Raw genomic sequence first — 16,951 nt, forward strand, 5'->3', positions numbered from 1 at the left:
GGGTGGGCCCCTGTGTGCACACCCTCCAACCCTAAGAGCTCCTGAATGGGGTATTTGCTTTCTACTTGGACGATGGCGAGGGATCGGGTGTGCATTTCTGACGTTCATTCCGGCAGGTGCTGTCCCCACAGGCGAGTTTCCACACGTAAGCACGCATATGCTTGTTCTTAGCCGCAGCTGGTTGTTTTCGGCGGGTCCCACTTGCCACTGTCCCGAGCACCTGCTCTGCGTGGTGCCTTTGAGCCCTCACGGCATTAGGAGATGCTGACTACCGTCCCATTGCACAGGTTGAGAAACTGAGAATCCCCTAGGGTGTCCGTGGCCCCGTTGCTAGTAAGGGGCAGAGCTGTGGCACACGCCCAGGCTCTGTTTACTTAACGAGCTTTACCGCCTCCGGCTTCCTGTGAAGAAACGCAGTGTTTACCGTGAAACGGGCAAAGAGTAAAATCCAAACCGAGGCAATCCTGAAGAGGGAAAACACGCAAACACGTCCACGGAGTCGCCGGCAAACAGGAGGGCCACCCGAGCCTACAGAAGTCAGTCTTTTCGAGATGCACAGAAACTGCTCTCTAAATACTCTGGCCTTCGCGAATTGGGAGACAGGAGCAGTGACCGAGGGAGGCGCCTTTAGGGGCCTAAGACATTTGCCAGACTGTTCCCATCAAGAGGAATTCATGCACCTCGGTGAATACCGTTGTCCCGATCTCTGCGACCTGAGAGGAGTTTGTTGCATAGACATGGTTAGGAGATTTTTTTTTTTTTAACGTTTTATTTATTTTTGAGACAGAGAGAGACAAAGTATGAACGGGGGAGAGTCAGAGAGAGGGAGACACAGAATCTGAAACAGGCTTCAGGCTCTGAGCCGTCAGCACAGAGCCCGACGCGGGGCTCGAACCCACGGACCGTGAGATCGTGACCTGAGCCGAAGTCGGACGCTTAACCGACTGAGCCACCCAGGCGCCCCAGGAGAGATTTTTAATAACGGTGTGGACCATGTCCTCAGTGATAGTTTTACTGGAGGGTGGATGTGAATCGCCCCCTGCCCCCCACCGCCCGCAGGGACCGTCCCCGAAAGCCCAAGCCGTGCTGTGAAGGGTCAGTTACGAGAAGGTGTTTTGGTAGCGTGGACTGGGGCTTTCTGCTGGTGGTAAGGGCCAGAGCTGGTGGCCTCTGACAACAGAAGACCGAGCAAAAGGCGGACAGGCTGTCCGTTCGCAGGTGAGAAAACGCGAGCAACCAGTCAACACAGGGAAAGAGGCTAACCACCAGAGAAATGCGGATTAATTCAAATAACTTGGAATTTGGGGCTCCCGGGCGGCTCGGTCGGTTAAGCATTCGACTTCCGTTCAGGTCATGATCTCGCGGTTTGTGAGTCTGACCCCCCGCGTCGGGTTCTGTGCGGACGGCTCGGAGCCTGGAGCCTGCTTCGGATTCGGTGTCTCCCTCTCTCCCCGCCCCTCCCCGCTTGTCCTCTCTCTCTCAAAAATATGTAACCACTGGGGCGCCTGGGTGGCCCAGTCGGTTAAGCGTCCGACTTCGGCTCAGGTCATGATCTCACGGCTCGTGAGTTCGAGCCCTGTGTCGGGCTCTGTGCTGACAGCTCAGAGCCTGGAGCCTGCTTCGGATTCTGTGTCTCCCTCTCTGACCCTCCCCCGTTCATCCTCTGTCTCTCTCTGTCTTGAAAGTAAATAAACGTTAAAAAAAATTTTTTTTAAATAAAAAAAAATAATAAAAAATATGTAACTACTAAAAAAAATTTTTTTTTAAATTAACCTGGAATTTTTTTTATTTTTTCCGGCAGGTGGCAAAAATTGCCTCATGTGGTGACGATACCAAGTTCTGGTGACACGGTAAGTAAAATGGCCCTCATCATCCGCAGAGGGGGCTGGCATGAAGGTCGGGGAGCACGGGGATTCACAGAGGAGCAGCCGCTGAAAGTGAACACACACCTGTCCTGTGCACCAGGGACCTGCCCTTCGGGAGAACCAGCACCCCCGTCAGTCAGCATCAGCACGGGGGGCAGCCGAGACCGTGTAGATGATGTTGATTGCCGCACGATCTTTTTTTTTTTTTTTTTTAATTTTTTTTTCAACGTTTATTTATTTTTGGGACAGAGAGAGACAGAGCGTGAACGGGGGAGGGGCAGAGAGAGAGGGAGACACAGAATCGGAAACAGGCTCCAGGCTCTGAGCCATCAGCCCAGAGCCCGACGCGGGGCTCGAACTCCCGGACCGCGAGATCGTGACCTGGCTGAAGTCAGACGCTTAACCGACTGCGCCACCCAGGCGCCCCTACCGCACGATCTTTAGCTGACGCGGGGATGACTTCAACGCCCATCGACAGGAAATGGAACGGTACTGAGTTTATTCCTACAGTGAAATACTAGGCAGCAGTTACAAGTGAACTTGATCTTTACGTTTTGTCGATCGGCCTCGAACACATAAAGATGTAAAGTGATACAGGCAATACGATAGTATTTGCTTAAGCAAAACGCGCTTGCGTATGGTTACGGATGTTTCTACACACATATTTACACACACACACACACACCATACGTAGCTGTAAACAACTATGGACGTATACCAAATTCTTGGCAGGGCGAGAGGGGTGTGGACCTCTGTGTAGGGATTACAATGCACTCTGTTTGTATCTGTAATATTTTCTCACGACTGATAACACGGTGATAGATGGAAATCAAGTAAAATCGTAGCGGTCGTTGATCCAGCGGGGGTGGGGGTGCTCGCCACACGGGGCTTTGTATTAATCTGTATCTTACACTGAGTGCGGGCTCCCAGGTCAACTGTGTCGCCCGCTCCCTGCTGTACGTTTCCGGCACTCGCGAATACGATGAGCTCTCACTCCCACCGTCAGGTGCTGTTCCACGGTAAAGATGGTTCTGGAGATGTAATGGAGGTCTCTGACCGGTTAACGTCGACGTGATGAGAAGGGAGATCCCTCTGGGTGGGCCTGACCCGACCAGGTGGGCTCTTTGGCAAGAGCGTCTGGGACTTCCCTGGAGGAGATTCAGAGCCGACGGGGTGTCCTCTCGCTGCTTGGTGAGGCAGACGGCCGCGTTGCGCAGAGGGCCACGCAGCAGGGACGTGTGTCCGGCCTCCGGGAGCGGAGGGCCGGCCACAGCCTCCAGCAGATGAATTCTGCCAACAGTCACGCGAGCTGCTCCGAAAAGGCCCCCAGCCGCGATGGACAGCCTGGCGGAGACCTTGGACGGAGCACCCAGCTGCGTCTGTGCTCGGCCCACAGACACCGTAGGATGAAAACTGTGTGCTGCTTTAAGCCACCAAGTGTCACGCAGCAATGGAAGAGGAGGACGAGCCCTGTCACGTGTCGGTTCTGGGGGTGGGGGGAGGGCCCAGAAATGAACAAACACCACTTTGTCCCACGGGCTGGTGGAGGCGGCGGAAAAGTTGAAGACACAATCTGGAGTGGCGAGAGGGGCCATGGAGATAGGACTAGGGGGTGGCCTCCGGTTGGCCACGGCCGACTGAACCCCCACTGCTACAGAGCCCTGCGCAGTGCCCGCGAATGGGGCGTCGGCCACCACAGGTGCAGATCACGTGACGGGACGGACACCTCCCTTCCTTCCCCCGGGCCCATCGGCTGGCTGGTCTCCACCCGGCGTTTTCTGCCTCCGTGAATTCCTTTTCCACCTACAACCTGGAGGAAGCCTGTCGCCAGTGGGAGAAAATGAGGTCGACACACAGGGAGAGCTGGGAGGTAAAAAGACAGGGGATCCTGAAGACGTTCGACACCCAGGTCCAGCTGAGCCTGAAGCCGGCTTGATTCCCATCCTTCCCAGTTAAAGGAACCAATAAACCCCGGGGATCCCGTTACTTCCTAGCCTTGCGTCCTCGTTAATACGGACGTTCACGCAGCCCGGTAAACGGCAGGAGAAGTTCTCACACCGTACTCGCTCCCGCCATTCCTAGACTGACCGCTCATATGAACTAATTAAGCGCCGTGAAGTCTTGGAGGGCAGGTGCCTCGTTCCTGGGTGTCATCAGGGAGCCTGGAGGGAGCTCCGTGTGCCGAGACAGACGTGACGGGCGTCACGGCTCGAACGGTGCACACGCGTGAGTGAGGACAACACAGACATCTCACGAGGGGTTCTGCCGTCAGGCTGAGCTGTCTGGCTTGCCCGTGACCTGTGGGCGCCCTGAACGGAGGGAGGGGATGGAAGTTTTTGAAACGACAGCCTGATGCTCCGGACGTGCTCGCCACAAAGAGACCCGTGGACGCAGCCCAGCGCAGGCGGTTGCTGGAGAAACCGGAACTGTAGCCCTGTCCTGGGGCTGTGTGTTCGAGTCTCCTTCCAGAAGTGGGGGGGGGGGGACCATTCGCCGTCAGACCAGCAGACCAGCACTCCAACTGGGCTCCGAACCAACAGGACGGAGTCTCTAGACGTTAGAACAAACCAGGTCATTCAGATCCGCGATCAGCTCCTGCCTGGATGTGGCCTTTCTCCTGCCGAGCTGGAGCGCAGGCCTTGGGAACCTGCCCTTGCCCTGGGGGACCCAGGAGTATCGCTCACGGCTGCTGTCCCGCTGGTCGCTGCTGGACGCTGCTGACATGGAGTCCGATTCCGTCAGGGGCGGCTCAAACTCCGGCCTGTCCCTGAGGTTCGGGGGGTGCTGTGGGTACTGGGAGCCCCGGGAGCGTGGTTTCTTGTGCACGTACACCGGCCTGTCGAGTTGAGTCTCCAAGCCGTCACTCCAGGACCCGTGGGGCACCCTTCCCTGGCGCTTGGGGGCCGGGGTCTGCCTCTCTGACCTGTCGCCAACATAGAAGTGAGGAGCCCCTCGGAGGCCCGCCGGGGCGTGTGGGTGGAAAGAACCTTCCATCAGCTGCCTCCGCGGGGCGTCCTCGTCTTCCTCACTCAGCTGCGGGGAGCCACCCTGCCGGGGGCCCCGGGACACAGCTTGTCGCGTGCTCCTGGGGTACACCTCCACCAGGTCCCCCAGGGCATCCATCCGGAAATGTCTCTCTGGCCAGAAAGTTGGATGGGAATTTTTGTGAGAGTCTCGCTCATTAATGATGTAGTAGCTGGGGGCCTGGGGCCTGCGACCACAAGGTGCCCAGGCCGAGGGGCCCGGTCCGCCAAGGGGAGGGCTGATGTGCTGAAAGCCTTTTCGGAAAAGAGGTTCTGAGTGAGCGTCTTCGATGGGCTTTGTCAGCATCACAGGTGAGCGGGGTCTGCTCCTGCGCCGGTCACCTGTGCTCACACAAGGACCACGCGGGCGCCTGTAAGACAGAGGTGGGTAAGCGCCTGGTCCGAGCCCCTGCCTCCCGAGCGCCGCCAGCCAGGGAGGCCGTGTTCTCGGCCTTTCCCTGACCACGTTCCAGAGTGTTAACATGTGCTCTGCGGATGCACGCACAGGATGGTTTGGGGACCCGGGAGAAACAGAAGCCTTTGCTCCTGGAATTCTAGAACACCTACCGGAATGATGTGCGCGGTGCATCTCCATGGAGGGAGTAGGGCAGAGGGCGCTTTGCTAACATATCTCACCCTGAGCCCCGTTTTGTCCAGGAGCACACAGTGGGGCTAATATTAGGCCAGCGCGTGTCGGGAACGTTCCTCCGTGCCATCCCTGCCGTGGGCTGTCCGGCCGCTCCGGCACTTCCTGCCCACCCGATGGTAGGGGATCCCTCCTCCCTGTCAAGGCCCCGTAGATACACTCTCTTATCGCAAGACTTCAAGTCCTCCGTGAACTTGGTCGCTGTCTTTAAGAAAAAAAAGCCCAAACCCCAACAAACCCCAGCCCCTCCCCCCAGCATTTTATCTGAATTGCTTTCACGGTTGTCGCGATCAATTCCAACCACATCCTCCGTGAGTTGGGGTCAGTGCGCACTCCCAGAGTGCATCCGCTGCTGTCTTATGTGTGAGGAAGGCTCAAACAACGACAACGGACCCCAGGTAACACAGAACGACCTTGCCAATAACTTGGCCAGCCCGGAACTGAAATATGAAAGATCTTGCCAATAATATGGCCAGTGTGGAGTTAAAAAACTAAAAGAACCAACAATTATAAAAGGCATTTTTTTTCCCCTGAGGCTGTAGAAACACCTACCCTAGGTTGGCAGGAATGTTTGCTTACAGGTGATCCGGCAAAAGGCGGAGGGGGAAGAATGTGTCCTGTTTGACCCACTTTGTCCCCCCCATTTCTTCTCAGTACCAGCTGGCCCCGTGGCCGGCTGGCAGAGCTGGAATTCGACGGCCTGGCCTCCTGAAACTGCTGAGGCCCTCAGATCCCTAAGGTTCTTCAACCTGCACTTCACGGCCCTGGCCATCACCGGCAGGTGTCACGGTCAGGGAGGCAGGTTTCCAGCTGGTCTGCAGATAAGCTCACCTGTTCGCGTCCTGCCCCGGCCTGGGTTTGGACGTGCCGGGAAGCGGCGAGCTGGGGCTGCGGGGGCCTGGCTGGGGACTCGGGGGGGTGTGCTGGGCAGCGGCCTCTACCCTGCCACTCTCACTGCTGCATGAGTTCCAATTGACCACGGCGCCGTTGCTCTGGGGTGTCCCTGAGTGAGCTGAGGACAGCTGGCTGCCGAGGTCGCCGTCCTTGGGAAGCCTCTGGCTGCTTTCGTCTTGGGTTTGGATTCGGGCTGCGGGAAGAGGGTGGGACGTGAGAAGGCAGGGGTGACCCGTCCGGGCTGGTTTAGCTGCAGGAACGTCAGGACCTCCAGCTGCTGGGTGTGCAAACCATTGTGTGCCTGGGGACACAGCTATCCCGCGGGCAGCCAACGTTCCGTAACCCCGGTCATATCCTCACGGGGAGCTGGGAGGGAGTGTGGACTCCCATGAACCCCGAGGCTTTATAGATGCATCATGTGAGGCCCCCCCCAGAGGCAAAGCGGGTCGTTGCCCAGCTTTAGGGCTCTGGTCGTTTACCTACACAATGCATATCATAAAGCTTATACGACAATTAAGAGCTTTTGGAAGCAGTTCCCAGAGCATTCTGGAAGAAGACGTAGCCTGGAGCTGAAAGAGGGCCATCGGACAAAGCCACTGCCCTCCCGAGAGAGCTCCCGAGGCCCTCGGTTTTAAGGACCACCCGAACTAAATTATGTCCCGTTGGCAAGTAGTCCTTGACTTTCAGTGGGGTTTGATCGTGTGAGCTTCAGTCTCTTTCTGTAGCGGATTTTCATACATAAGGTGCTTTCTGAAAAGAGGGAGGGGCAAGGCTAACCCTTGGGCCTCCTGGCTCTTCCTCAGCGCCCCCCCAAGCCCCCACACCCTCACGAGGGGGACGGATCTAATTAGCTCTGCAGACACAGAGCCGGCCCGCGGAGCCTTTTAGGGCCTCAATCTCATTCATTTTCTGCAGGAGAACGTGGCCTGTGCCGTTTCAGCACTGCGGGGTGATCCCTCCGTGGTCTCTTCGTGGCCCCGGGGGCAGACGGGGGGCCCCGGGGGCCCACTCCTTCCTTCCGGCCACACCAGCTCTCTGCAGGAGGGGGAGCCTGGGCGGGAACAAGTTTGTCGGGGCCCCTGGAGAATCTGGGGAGAGAAGGCCAGGCCCAGCTGGCATTGCCCTGCGGGAGTGGGACGAGGGGTGCCCTCAGAAGGCTGCACCTGGGGCACCGACGTGGGGAGGGGGGTCTCGCAAGGAGGAAATGGCCATCGAGAAGTACAGAAAAGTTAACAAGACAAGGGCGTCCGTATGGGTTTGCTCCAGATTTCTCTGCTGCTTTTTCTCTCCCGACTCAAACTCTCCTTCTGATTTCAGACATGTTTCGGTGCTATTCACAGGCCTGGGTATGACGGAAAAATTATAAGTTTAAACCAATATTTATAGCCCTATTTTATTGTGCCTAGTTCATTGTGAAAACCACAGTTTATCAGGCATTTGTATTGGTAGCACACCTTAAACGGCTGTATTTAAAACATTGTTTTTAATGTTTGTTTATTTTTGAGACAGCAGGAGGCAGAGTGCGAGCAGGGGAGGGGCAGAGAGAGAGGGAGACACAGAATTGGAAGCAGGCTCCAGGCTCCGAGCGGTCAGCACAGAGCCCAGTGCGGGGCTTGAACCCACAAACCGTGAGATCACAACCTGAGCCGAAGTCGGACGCTCAACTGACTCAGCCACCCAGGTGCCCCCGAACTGCTGTATTTGTAAATGCCCCCCCCCCCCCACCGCCCCAACTGAGGCATGAGGCATTTTTGTTTCTACTTACCCTCTACCATTTGGGCAACCTTTTTCTTGTCTTCAGATCTGGCCTAAAATGCAAATGATAAGCATGTTTGTTTTGGTTTTAGCAGGAAGAAGTAATGAACACTATTCTGGGGGAGGGGGGGAATTCACGTGTGACGGCTCACGCCTTGGGCCAAGAGCCTACGACTGCTATCACTTGGGGACAGCGTACTCGGGGACTCGGGCCTTGCTTAAATGAATAAACGCCGACACCCCAGAGCTGAAGTTATACCCAGCAGGTTTTATTTTTAGGGCCAGATGTTCGACAGACCGGGTGTCGATTCTGCCAATATGGTCAACCTGAGACACGGATGAGAAAATACAGATCAACATGGGACGTGTATGTTTCCCCCAAACGCCTTCTGTAGCTTCACATCCGTTTCTTATGATTGTTCACAGAACTGTTTCTTTGCCTGAGCCGATACTCACAGGAGTTATGGTTTCAAAGTTGAAAAAGGCGGATGTTTTTTGCGTGGGGCTCTGGGACTGGGGTGGGGCGAGGAGGCGGCCAGGAGTGGAATCGTAGGGAGGCACCGCCCACTCTCGGCTGCGTGGGGCAGGGTCAGCGGGAGCCCGAGAGCCCGTGCCTCCCTTGCCTCACCCCGTCCTGGCCGGGGCGGTGTGCAGAGAGGGGACACCGTGCCCACGCTGGACCTGTTAGTCTCCTTCTGACCGTCCTGAGAGCTAAGTCCCAGATGGGAGAGAGGGTGACGACACCGGAGCCTGAAAGTCATGAAAAAGGTGCGTCTTTGGGTCCAAACAGAGTGCGTGGGCTCAGATGTGCAAGTTGACACAGAACGGGAAAGGGGCCCTTTTTCCTTCCTGTGAGTGGGTCGCGGCCCACAGAAGAGCCCTGCACCCTGAGTCCCCGGGGCAGCCACAAGAGGGCGCTGACGCGCTCAGGGCATCAGCAAGGCCTTGGTGGGGGTTGGGGGGAGTCAGCTAGTTCCTGGGCCAATGGGAGCTGTCCCTGGGATTTCTTAGAAAGAACTCTGCTGGAGCCTGGGGGAGGAGTGGCCTTGTGTCCCGGAGGTGACCAAGAGTCCTCGGAATCCGGAAACGTGACCTCACCGGTAGTCCCTTGCGGGCGAGAGCTGCTCCGCGAGGGACACGCAGTCACGACGGCAGAGACGAGGCAATACTTACGTTTTGGATTTGCATTCTGAGCTGCTGGTTGCTGAGCTTTAAGGATCTTGCGATGCTCTGAAGGTAATAGATGACCATGCTGGGACGGAAGAACACAGGCCACGCGTGAGCCCCCCTCGCCTCCCGCTGCCGGCCACCCCGGGGCGCGCTCGCGGCCAGGCTGGTGCGGGATGATTTCAGCGTCTGTCCGACAAGACGACGATAGCGGCATTCGGCCCCATCGCAGCGGCCTCGGCGGAACGAAGCCCGCCGTCCCTCCCTCCGCGACTCCCGCCTGGGTCATCAGGCTCTACGCGGGACTTTGCAACGAACTCGTGGCTTTTATTGGGTTATTGGAGAGCAGCGCTCTCTCGGTGGCCAGGGCTGCAGAAGTCCCCCAAGCCTGGCGGGGAGGGGGGTGTGTGCGTCGCGTGTGGTACTCACAACAGCAGCAGTGTGGCCGGCAGGATGACCACGGGGCTGCTGACGTACCCCACCGCGGAGCCGAACCACGCGGGGAAGTCCTCCTCGATGGTCTCCGACACGACGTCGTACATCTTCTCTTGTCCGCTGCGAGGAAGACAGAACCCCAGATGGCGTTGTTTTCGGCAGGAGGACTCTACGGACCGTCAAGCAACAGCCGTGTGGCCGGAGCCCCGTCCTCGGAGTCAGGTGCCAAGGGAGGGTAGATACCCCAAAGTGTAAGACATGCAACATTCCTAAGCTTTTGTATGACTTGTCGACTGATGGGAGATTCGAAGGTGGAGTCAGCGATCACCGTGTGTGCGTGTGCGTTTTAAGGACGGTAAATGTCCCCGATAGTTTTGAACCCGACCCGAAGGGAAAGCTAGGCAGAGCGCTCTGGGCCCTGCTACCCTGATGCAGTTAGAGAAGTAACGTAGAATCAAAAGGGACGTGGGTTAGCGTTTGATAACGGCTTCCTGAGCTCTGGAAGGGACGAGCGCCCAGGTGACCTCCTCTGTCGCACAGCAGGCTGTACTGTTTTGATAGGCCCTATCTTTTCCAGAAGAGCACGGAGATGCTTTCCCAGCCTGCCGTCAGGGAAAGGGCGCTCACCGGTCCTGGACTCCCAGGCTGTGGGTTCGAGACCCTTCTCTGCTGTTGACCTGTTCCGTCGGCCGGGAAGAGAATTCCCTTCAAGGCAGGGGCCCTTTCCCTAGAGCGCAGTCGTTCAGGGCAGAGGAGACAGAACCGAAGTAACTTACCTGAAGGGCCCGCAGTTCAGAGACGGCTTGTACCGAGCAATAGCAAAGACGGTGGGCAGCATGCACAGAAACAGCATGAACAGGAGCATTGCCAGGTAGAAGTTGTTGGATCTGCGAAGAAACCGCGTGCCGAGTCCCTTCTGTGACAGTTGACACGATGATATGCCCAAACCGACACCCACACCGAGGCCCTGACTCTTTAGACAGAAAAATCCTCTTCCTGCAGGAGGCTCCCGGGGCATAGGGGGGCGGGGGGAGGGAGCTCAGTCGGTTGAGCCTCCGACTTCGGCTCAGGTCGTGATCTCACGGTTTGTGGGTTCGAGCCCCGCATCGGGCTCTGTGCTGACAGCCCGGAGCCTGGCGCCTGCTTCGGACTCTGTGTCTCCCTCTCTCTCTCTGCCTTTCCCCTGCTTGCACTCTGTCTCTGTCTCTGTCTCTCTTCCAAAAATAAATAAATATTTTAAAAATAAAAAAAAAAAGATGCTCGGGGGGTGCAGGAGTGGCTCAGTCAGTTAAGCGTCTGACTCTTGATTTCTGCTCAGGTCATGATCTCAAGGTTCGTGGGTTCTGCCCACATCAGGTTCTGTGCTGCTGCACGGGGCCTGCTCGAGACTCGCTCTCCCTCTCTCTCTGACCCTCCCCTGCTCGCTCGCTCTCTCTCAAAACAAAGAAACATTTTTTAAAAAGTTTAAAAGGACGCTCAGGGGACTGTTGAAGGCAGTGCTGTTCCTAGCAGCGTGGGGAACACCCCACGCGCCCACCGACAGGAGCAGGGATAAAGGCCCTGGGGTGCTCTCCTTAGGAAGCACTGCACGAGCTCAGGGCTGACGGTACACAAAGCAAGAAACCGGGAAACGCGGCGCCCTTAGGAGTCGGTAACGAGGGGAATCGAGTGCAAGGGGGGCTTCCGGGTATGACTCTGGGTCTGCTTCTTGATCTGGGTGCTGGTTCCCTAATCGCATTCGGTTCGTGCACGTTTACGCCTTGTGCCTTTTCTAGATGGTTCTTAGACCAGGAAGGCGTTTCAAAACAAATGTGAGGAGCTGGGGAGGAGTGAATCGGAGTCGATCTGAGGGCGGGGCACGGGCGGGGGCTTCAGGGGACGTGCGACCGGAGGACGGACGGGCCAGGGCCAGGCGGCCGCTGGGACACCCCTTGCGGCACGTGGCCCCGGGGGCGGGAGGCCCGACGAGCCCTCCGTGTGCAGCGGCCGCGGTTCCCACTCACCTGGAGGCTCGGAACACCTGCTGGTGGGGCACGTTGCAGGTGAGCACGGCCCAGCTCCTCAGGTACATGAGCCCGATCAGCTTGAGCACGTTGAACGCCGGGAGGCACGGGGAGAAGAAGGCCCCCATCCTGCAGCACAGGGGAGGCGGTGAGCTGTGCCGCTTCGGACGCTTGGGGCGTCCCCGCGATGCCTAAGGAACCGGAGACACCCCGGAGGGGCCGGGAGCCGGGCCGCCCGGCTCGCGGACACGGCCGGTCGCCCCCGCGGGCGAGGAGTGACCCTGTGATGACGCCCCTGCCACGCGGGTGTGCTTGGCGCTCGTGTCTGCCTCCTCGTGCGGCGGGGGGCACACACGTTCGCCCCAACACTTGACAGTTGGCCTCGGGCCACCTCGCTTTCCCGAGAGACCCGCCTTAGTACCTCTTGTCGCGAATAGAAATCCCAAGAGAATCTTTGCTTTCTCGCTTTGACAAAATTGCCCATACGGCAGTCCCCTCCTGGTCTGCAGGGCTCTGTTCCAAGACGCCCGCGCTGGGGGACAGTGCTGAACCCCGCATACACCGGGTTTTCCTACACATTCCCCCCCCCCCCAGGTGATGAAGTTTAACCTGTAAGGTCGGCACTACGAGATTAACACGAACTCCCAGTAAAACAGAACCATTAGAAGATGATGTTACAAAAGGTCTATGAAAGTGGCCTCCCTCTCAAACTATCTTATGAACTGCACTCACCCTTCTTCTTGCCACGATGCGAGATTACTGTAGTTATAAAAGTGCCTGATGCTGAGCAAAATATTAAATAAGCGTTGGGTGTGGCCTTAAATACTGCATTTGTGAAAACTGTGCAAAAGGGAGCAGACTATAAGGGTACAGACTTTGAGGAAACGTTGCTCGATGCTTCTCTATGCCTCATGCCTTTTACTGAATGATTAGGGAGAGAGATTGTGTTTTCTGAATGCACGGAGCCTCCGAAAAGAAGGATGGAAACTTCTTTTCCTTGCCTGTATTTGAACAGACAGCACTGCGTGTGGTCTGATAGGCAAAGCCAGAGGCAGAGGCTTGATTCGGGGAGCTCCCCGCCGTGCTCCCACAGACACGCGCGTATGTGGGGGTCCCTTTGCGTCTTCGGTGTCCTTAGGAAAAAGATTGCCTTGGCCGGGAGTTGCCCTATGTGAATGGATTTCATCCCAGGATGGGTCTCTCCGTCTGGACGATGGCCATGCTCTGGGCTCAGTGTCTCCATGAAAATATGGAGGCACATGGGAGGGACAGCGGGGGGCTGAGGGCGGGCCTGGACCCAGCAGTGACACAGCCACTCCCTGGAACTCCTGGGGGCTCAGCAGACTGTGTTCCCAGTCATCCCTCAACCTCCCAGCAGCTTATTCTAATGGTTCCTGTGCAGATATATATATATATATATATATATATATATATATATATATGTATATATTTGGGGGGGGCTGTGACTAATAGTGGCCTAAATACAGACTATTTCTTTTCTCGTTCCTTTCTGCAAAATGCTTAGAAAGCCATTGCTAAAAAGCCATAGTAAAATTAACTACACTTGCAAGATGGTCTAGTTAGGAACTGTTTATGTCGCTTTAATTCTTTTTTTTTTTTTTTAATTTTTTTTTTTCAACGTTTATTTATTTTTGGGACAGAGAGAGACAGAGCATGAACGGGGGAGGGGCAGAGAGAGAGGGAGACACAGAATCGGAAACAGGCTCCAGGCTCTGAGCCATCAGCCTAGAGCCCGACGCGGGGCTCGAACTCACGGAGCGCGAGATCGTGACCTGGCTGAAGTCGGACGCTTAACCGACTGCGCCACCCAGGCGCCCCTATGTCGCTTTAATTCTTATGACTGTTACAGTCGTGTCCCGTCCAGACCGAGTAAGGCAAAATCTTTGTCCGGGGGCGCCTGGGGGGCTCAGTTAGTTAAGTGTCTGACTCTTGATTTCGGCTCAGGTCATGGTCTCACGGTTTGTGAGTTTGTGAGTTGGAGGCCCGCATCGGGCTCAGTGCTGACGGCACGGAGCCTGCTTGGGATTCTGTCTCTGTCTCTTTCTCCCTGCCCCCCTCCCCCGCTCACGCTCCCTCTCTCAAAATAAATAAATAAACTTAAAAAAAAAAATCTTAGCCTGGATGAGAGGTACACAAAGGTAAGAAGGAGCTTTGATACTTACCAAATCATTCCTTGGTTGTAGACTAAATGTAACACGTTCTCTGCTATTTTGAATTCCCCGTATTCAGGCTACAAGAGAAAAGGAACTTTCACATTAAAAAACGGTTCCAGGGGTGCCTGGGTGGCTCAGTGGGTTAAGCATCCAACTCCGGCTCTGGTCATGATCTCACGGTCCGTGAGTGCGAGCCCCGCGTCCGGCTCTGGGCTGACAGCTCGGAGCCTGGAGCCTGCTTCGGATTCTGTGCCTCCCTCTCTCTCTGCCCCTCCCCTGCTCACGCTCTGTCTCTGTCTCTGTCTCTGTCTCTCTCAAAGATAATAAATAAGTGTTAAAAAAATAAATAAACGGTTCCAAAGTTCCTTGTGCAAACCCGTTCACGATAGTCACGTACAAAGGGTTCTTTGGTGTTGCAGACACAGAGAGGTCGCGGTCTGCGTGGCCACCCCAGGAAACAGTACGGCTGAGAACGAGAAGGCAACTCAGCCCTGTGCACCCTCCCCTCTTCCCTCCCATTTCAGCCACATCCGGAGAGGAGGGTGCAGCCACAGGCACAGGAGCTTCCCCGTGGACCCAGCATCTCACTTACAAACTTGCTTTCCAGGTCCCAGCACCAGTAGTCGCTCAGGTACCGGACGAAAAGTCCTCGGAAGAAGTCGATGAGCAGAATGCTGGCCACGGTGAAGAACATGTCGATGATGGAAAGCTTCAGCATCTCCTGGAACACAGGGGGTCCTTGGGGCCACCTCCTCCTGCAGGGCCCCCAACCTCTGCCAGTCCCCACGCCACCCCCACCCCCACCGCGGTGTCTTCGCGTCTGGTGCCTAATGGGCGTTCAACGAATATTTGTGCATCTGAATTTGAATTTTGGTATCTGAGTCCAACCTGACACGAAACCAGGACAGAACCTGAGGTCTGTGGTTCTGAGGCACTGGAGACCACTTGGGGCCAGTGATTCAAGTTCACAGGACAGACAATAACCTGGGGGGGGTGCTGAGATTCTCTGCATGAGATCCCGTACGGGGAGGCCGAGCCTGGAGCGGATGCCCGGGTTCAGACCTGCCTTCTGCTCTTTACTGTCTGTGTCCACGGGCAAGTACCTTCACCCCTGGAGTCTCAGTTTCCCCGCGTGTGTCTACAAGGAGGGTCACGATAGGGTCTCGTGAGGACTAAGCGCTTAACACGGGGCCGGCGCGTAGCCGACACTGCACGGGTCTTTGTGCCGATTGTTACCATCGAATCGGAGAAAATCGGAAACGCTCACTGAACCTGAGTTTCCTTTCCTATGAAACAGAGGTAGTGACCCTTCAGAACGAAGTGATGAATGGCTGTGGAGGGCCTCTACGAGGGACCGAGGGAGCCACCTGGCCGACGTATGTCTCCCAGCACTGGTCCTGAAGACTCTGGGTGTAGATGGCGGTCTTGTTGGCCCCCGCGAGGGGCAAGGGGGGGGTCGGCAGGCCAGCCTCCTCTGGGGTCCACATTCCGCTTCTCCCGAGCCCGGTCCCGGGCCCACGTGTGGCCCATTTCTCCCCTTCAGGGGCCGCGCTGGCGGCAGAGAAGACAGTAGACCCCGTCCAGTGGCTCGCGTTACTGCTGGTGGCAGCTTCCTGCGGGGGCGACGGAAGGAAGCAAAAAAGATTGCTGCGTGTTTGTAAATAAGAATCGTAGACACCCAGAACAGCGCTGCTTGGGAATGATCTCCTTCCGCCTCTCTCTTTCTCACTGTGTCTGTCTCCCTGTCCGTCTCCGTCTATCTGTCCACTCTCTCTCTCTCTCTAGCTGGGTGGCTGGCCCCTTCAGCCCCGGCCTCCAGACACCGTCCAGGTTAACACCGGGCGCATCTTCTCGCCCCCGCGAGCGCGTCGGGACAGTGGTCACCCCGCGTTACGGAGGAGCCGGCTGAGGCTGACGGGGACGCTCCGGGGCGGTGTGCGGGCCCCGTCCGTGTGGCGCCACGGCCGCTTCTGCCCGTGGGAGCCTTCGGAAGGTGGCGCCGGCCGACGCCCCCTCCCCCCTCCCCCACCACGTGGGGCGCCTCACAGGTGCCGCGGGCTTACAAGGGGCGCCGGAGCTGCCCTGGGCGGGCCCGGGAGGGGGGCCCCCTCTGAACTGTCCCCACGCGTGCTCGCGTTCTCCCCAGCGCCTCGGCGAGTCTCACGGCCAGCCTCCCTTCCCGGGATGGTCCGCTGTCGCCGCAGATGCCCGCCTCGTCCCGATGGATGGAGCTCACAGAGGCCGGGCGGCCCCGGCCAAGGGAGCGGGAGTCGAGACGCCCCCGCTCCCCTCTCCCGGCCGGGTCACTCGCCAGCCATAAGCTCCGGCCTCAGTTTCTTTAGCTTGGAGGCGGGGCTGATTCTGCTCTCTTTACCTTGAGAAGGCCACAGCTGAGTTGAGTGGTGAACGAGACGAATGGAGGGCAAGAGTAAGCGATGGCCCCGGTGGGTGTGCGTGTGTGCACGTGTGTGTACACGTGCGAGCATGTGTGAGTACGTGTGTGCGTGTGTATGTGTGCGCGCATGCACGTGTATATCTGTGCACCCACATGCATGTGTGTATGCATGTGCATGTGTGCTGCACGTGTGTGCATGTGTTTGTATGTGCACGTGCGTGCACACGCATGCGCGCACACCCATGTGTGCGCGTGTGTATGCATGCATGTGTACACGTGCGCACGCACATGCGTGTTCACGTGTGTGCACGTGTGCGTGAGTTTGTATGTGCGCGTGCAGGCATGTGTGTGCGTGCATGTGCGTGTGTGCACAAGTGGGCATGCATGCGTGTGTGTGTGCGCGTGTGCGCGTGCAGGCGTGGCAGCGAGGATGGGACGGGGGCCTCTGCCGAGGACGGCACTCACCTCAGCGCTCATGCTGTTAACTTTGTCCAGGAGAGCGATGATCAGGCTGTAGAGGTTCCCCAGGTACAGCACGAGGACCCTGAAACCACACGCCCGCCTTGAGAGAGAGCCCCACACGCAAGCCCGAGG

At 57.2% G+C, this 16,951-nt stretch overlaps 1 protein-coding gene across 1 annotated transcript in view; it reads right to left on the bottom strand.

Moving 5' to 3' along the window:
• Nucleotides 1–3,160: 3,160 nt before the first annotated feature.
• TMC3 (transmembrane channel like 3) overlaps nucleotides 3,161–16,951 on the bottom strand; it is a 39,986-nt gene continuing 26,195 nt past the window's right edge. The window contains exons 12-22 of the mRNA XM_030317241.1: nucleotides 16,823–16,901; nucleotides 15,330–15,575; nucleotides 14,555–14,683; nucleotides 13,972–14,039; nucleotides 11,789–11,917; nucleotides 10,562–10,672; nucleotides 9,780–9,905; nucleotides 9,357–9,435; nucleotides 8,194–8,236; nucleotides 6,366–6,621; nucleotides 3,161–5,259 (exon numbers count right to left, since the gene is read on the bottom strand). Coding sequence (XP_030173101.1) covers nucleotides 4,416–5,259; nucleotides 6,366–6,621; nucleotides 8,194–8,236; nucleotides 9,357–9,435; nucleotides 9,780–9,905; nucleotides 10,562–10,672; nucleotides 11,789–11,917; nucleotides 13,972–14,039; nucleotides 14,555–14,683; nucleotides 15,330–15,575; nucleotides 16,823–16,901 — 2,110 coding nt within the window. The 3' untranslated portion in view covers nucleotides 3,161–4,415. The remainder of the gene's footprint in view (nucleotides 5,260–6,365; nucleotides 6,622–8,193; nucleotides 8,237–9,356; nucleotides 9,436–9,779; nucleotides 9,906–10,561; nucleotides 10,673–11,788; nucleotides 11,918–13,971; nucleotides 14,040–14,554; nucleotides 14,684–15,329; nucleotides 15,576–16,822; nucleotides 16,902–16,951) is intronic.

Source organism: Lynx canadensis, chromosome B3 (assembly GCF_007474595.2).
Source record: "Lynx canadensis isolate LIC74 chromosome B3, mLynCan4.pri.v2, whole genome shotgun sequence".
Taxonomy (NCBI): domain Eukaryota; kingdom Metazoa; phylum Chordata; class Mammalia; order Carnivora; family Felidae; genus Lynx; species Lynx canadensis.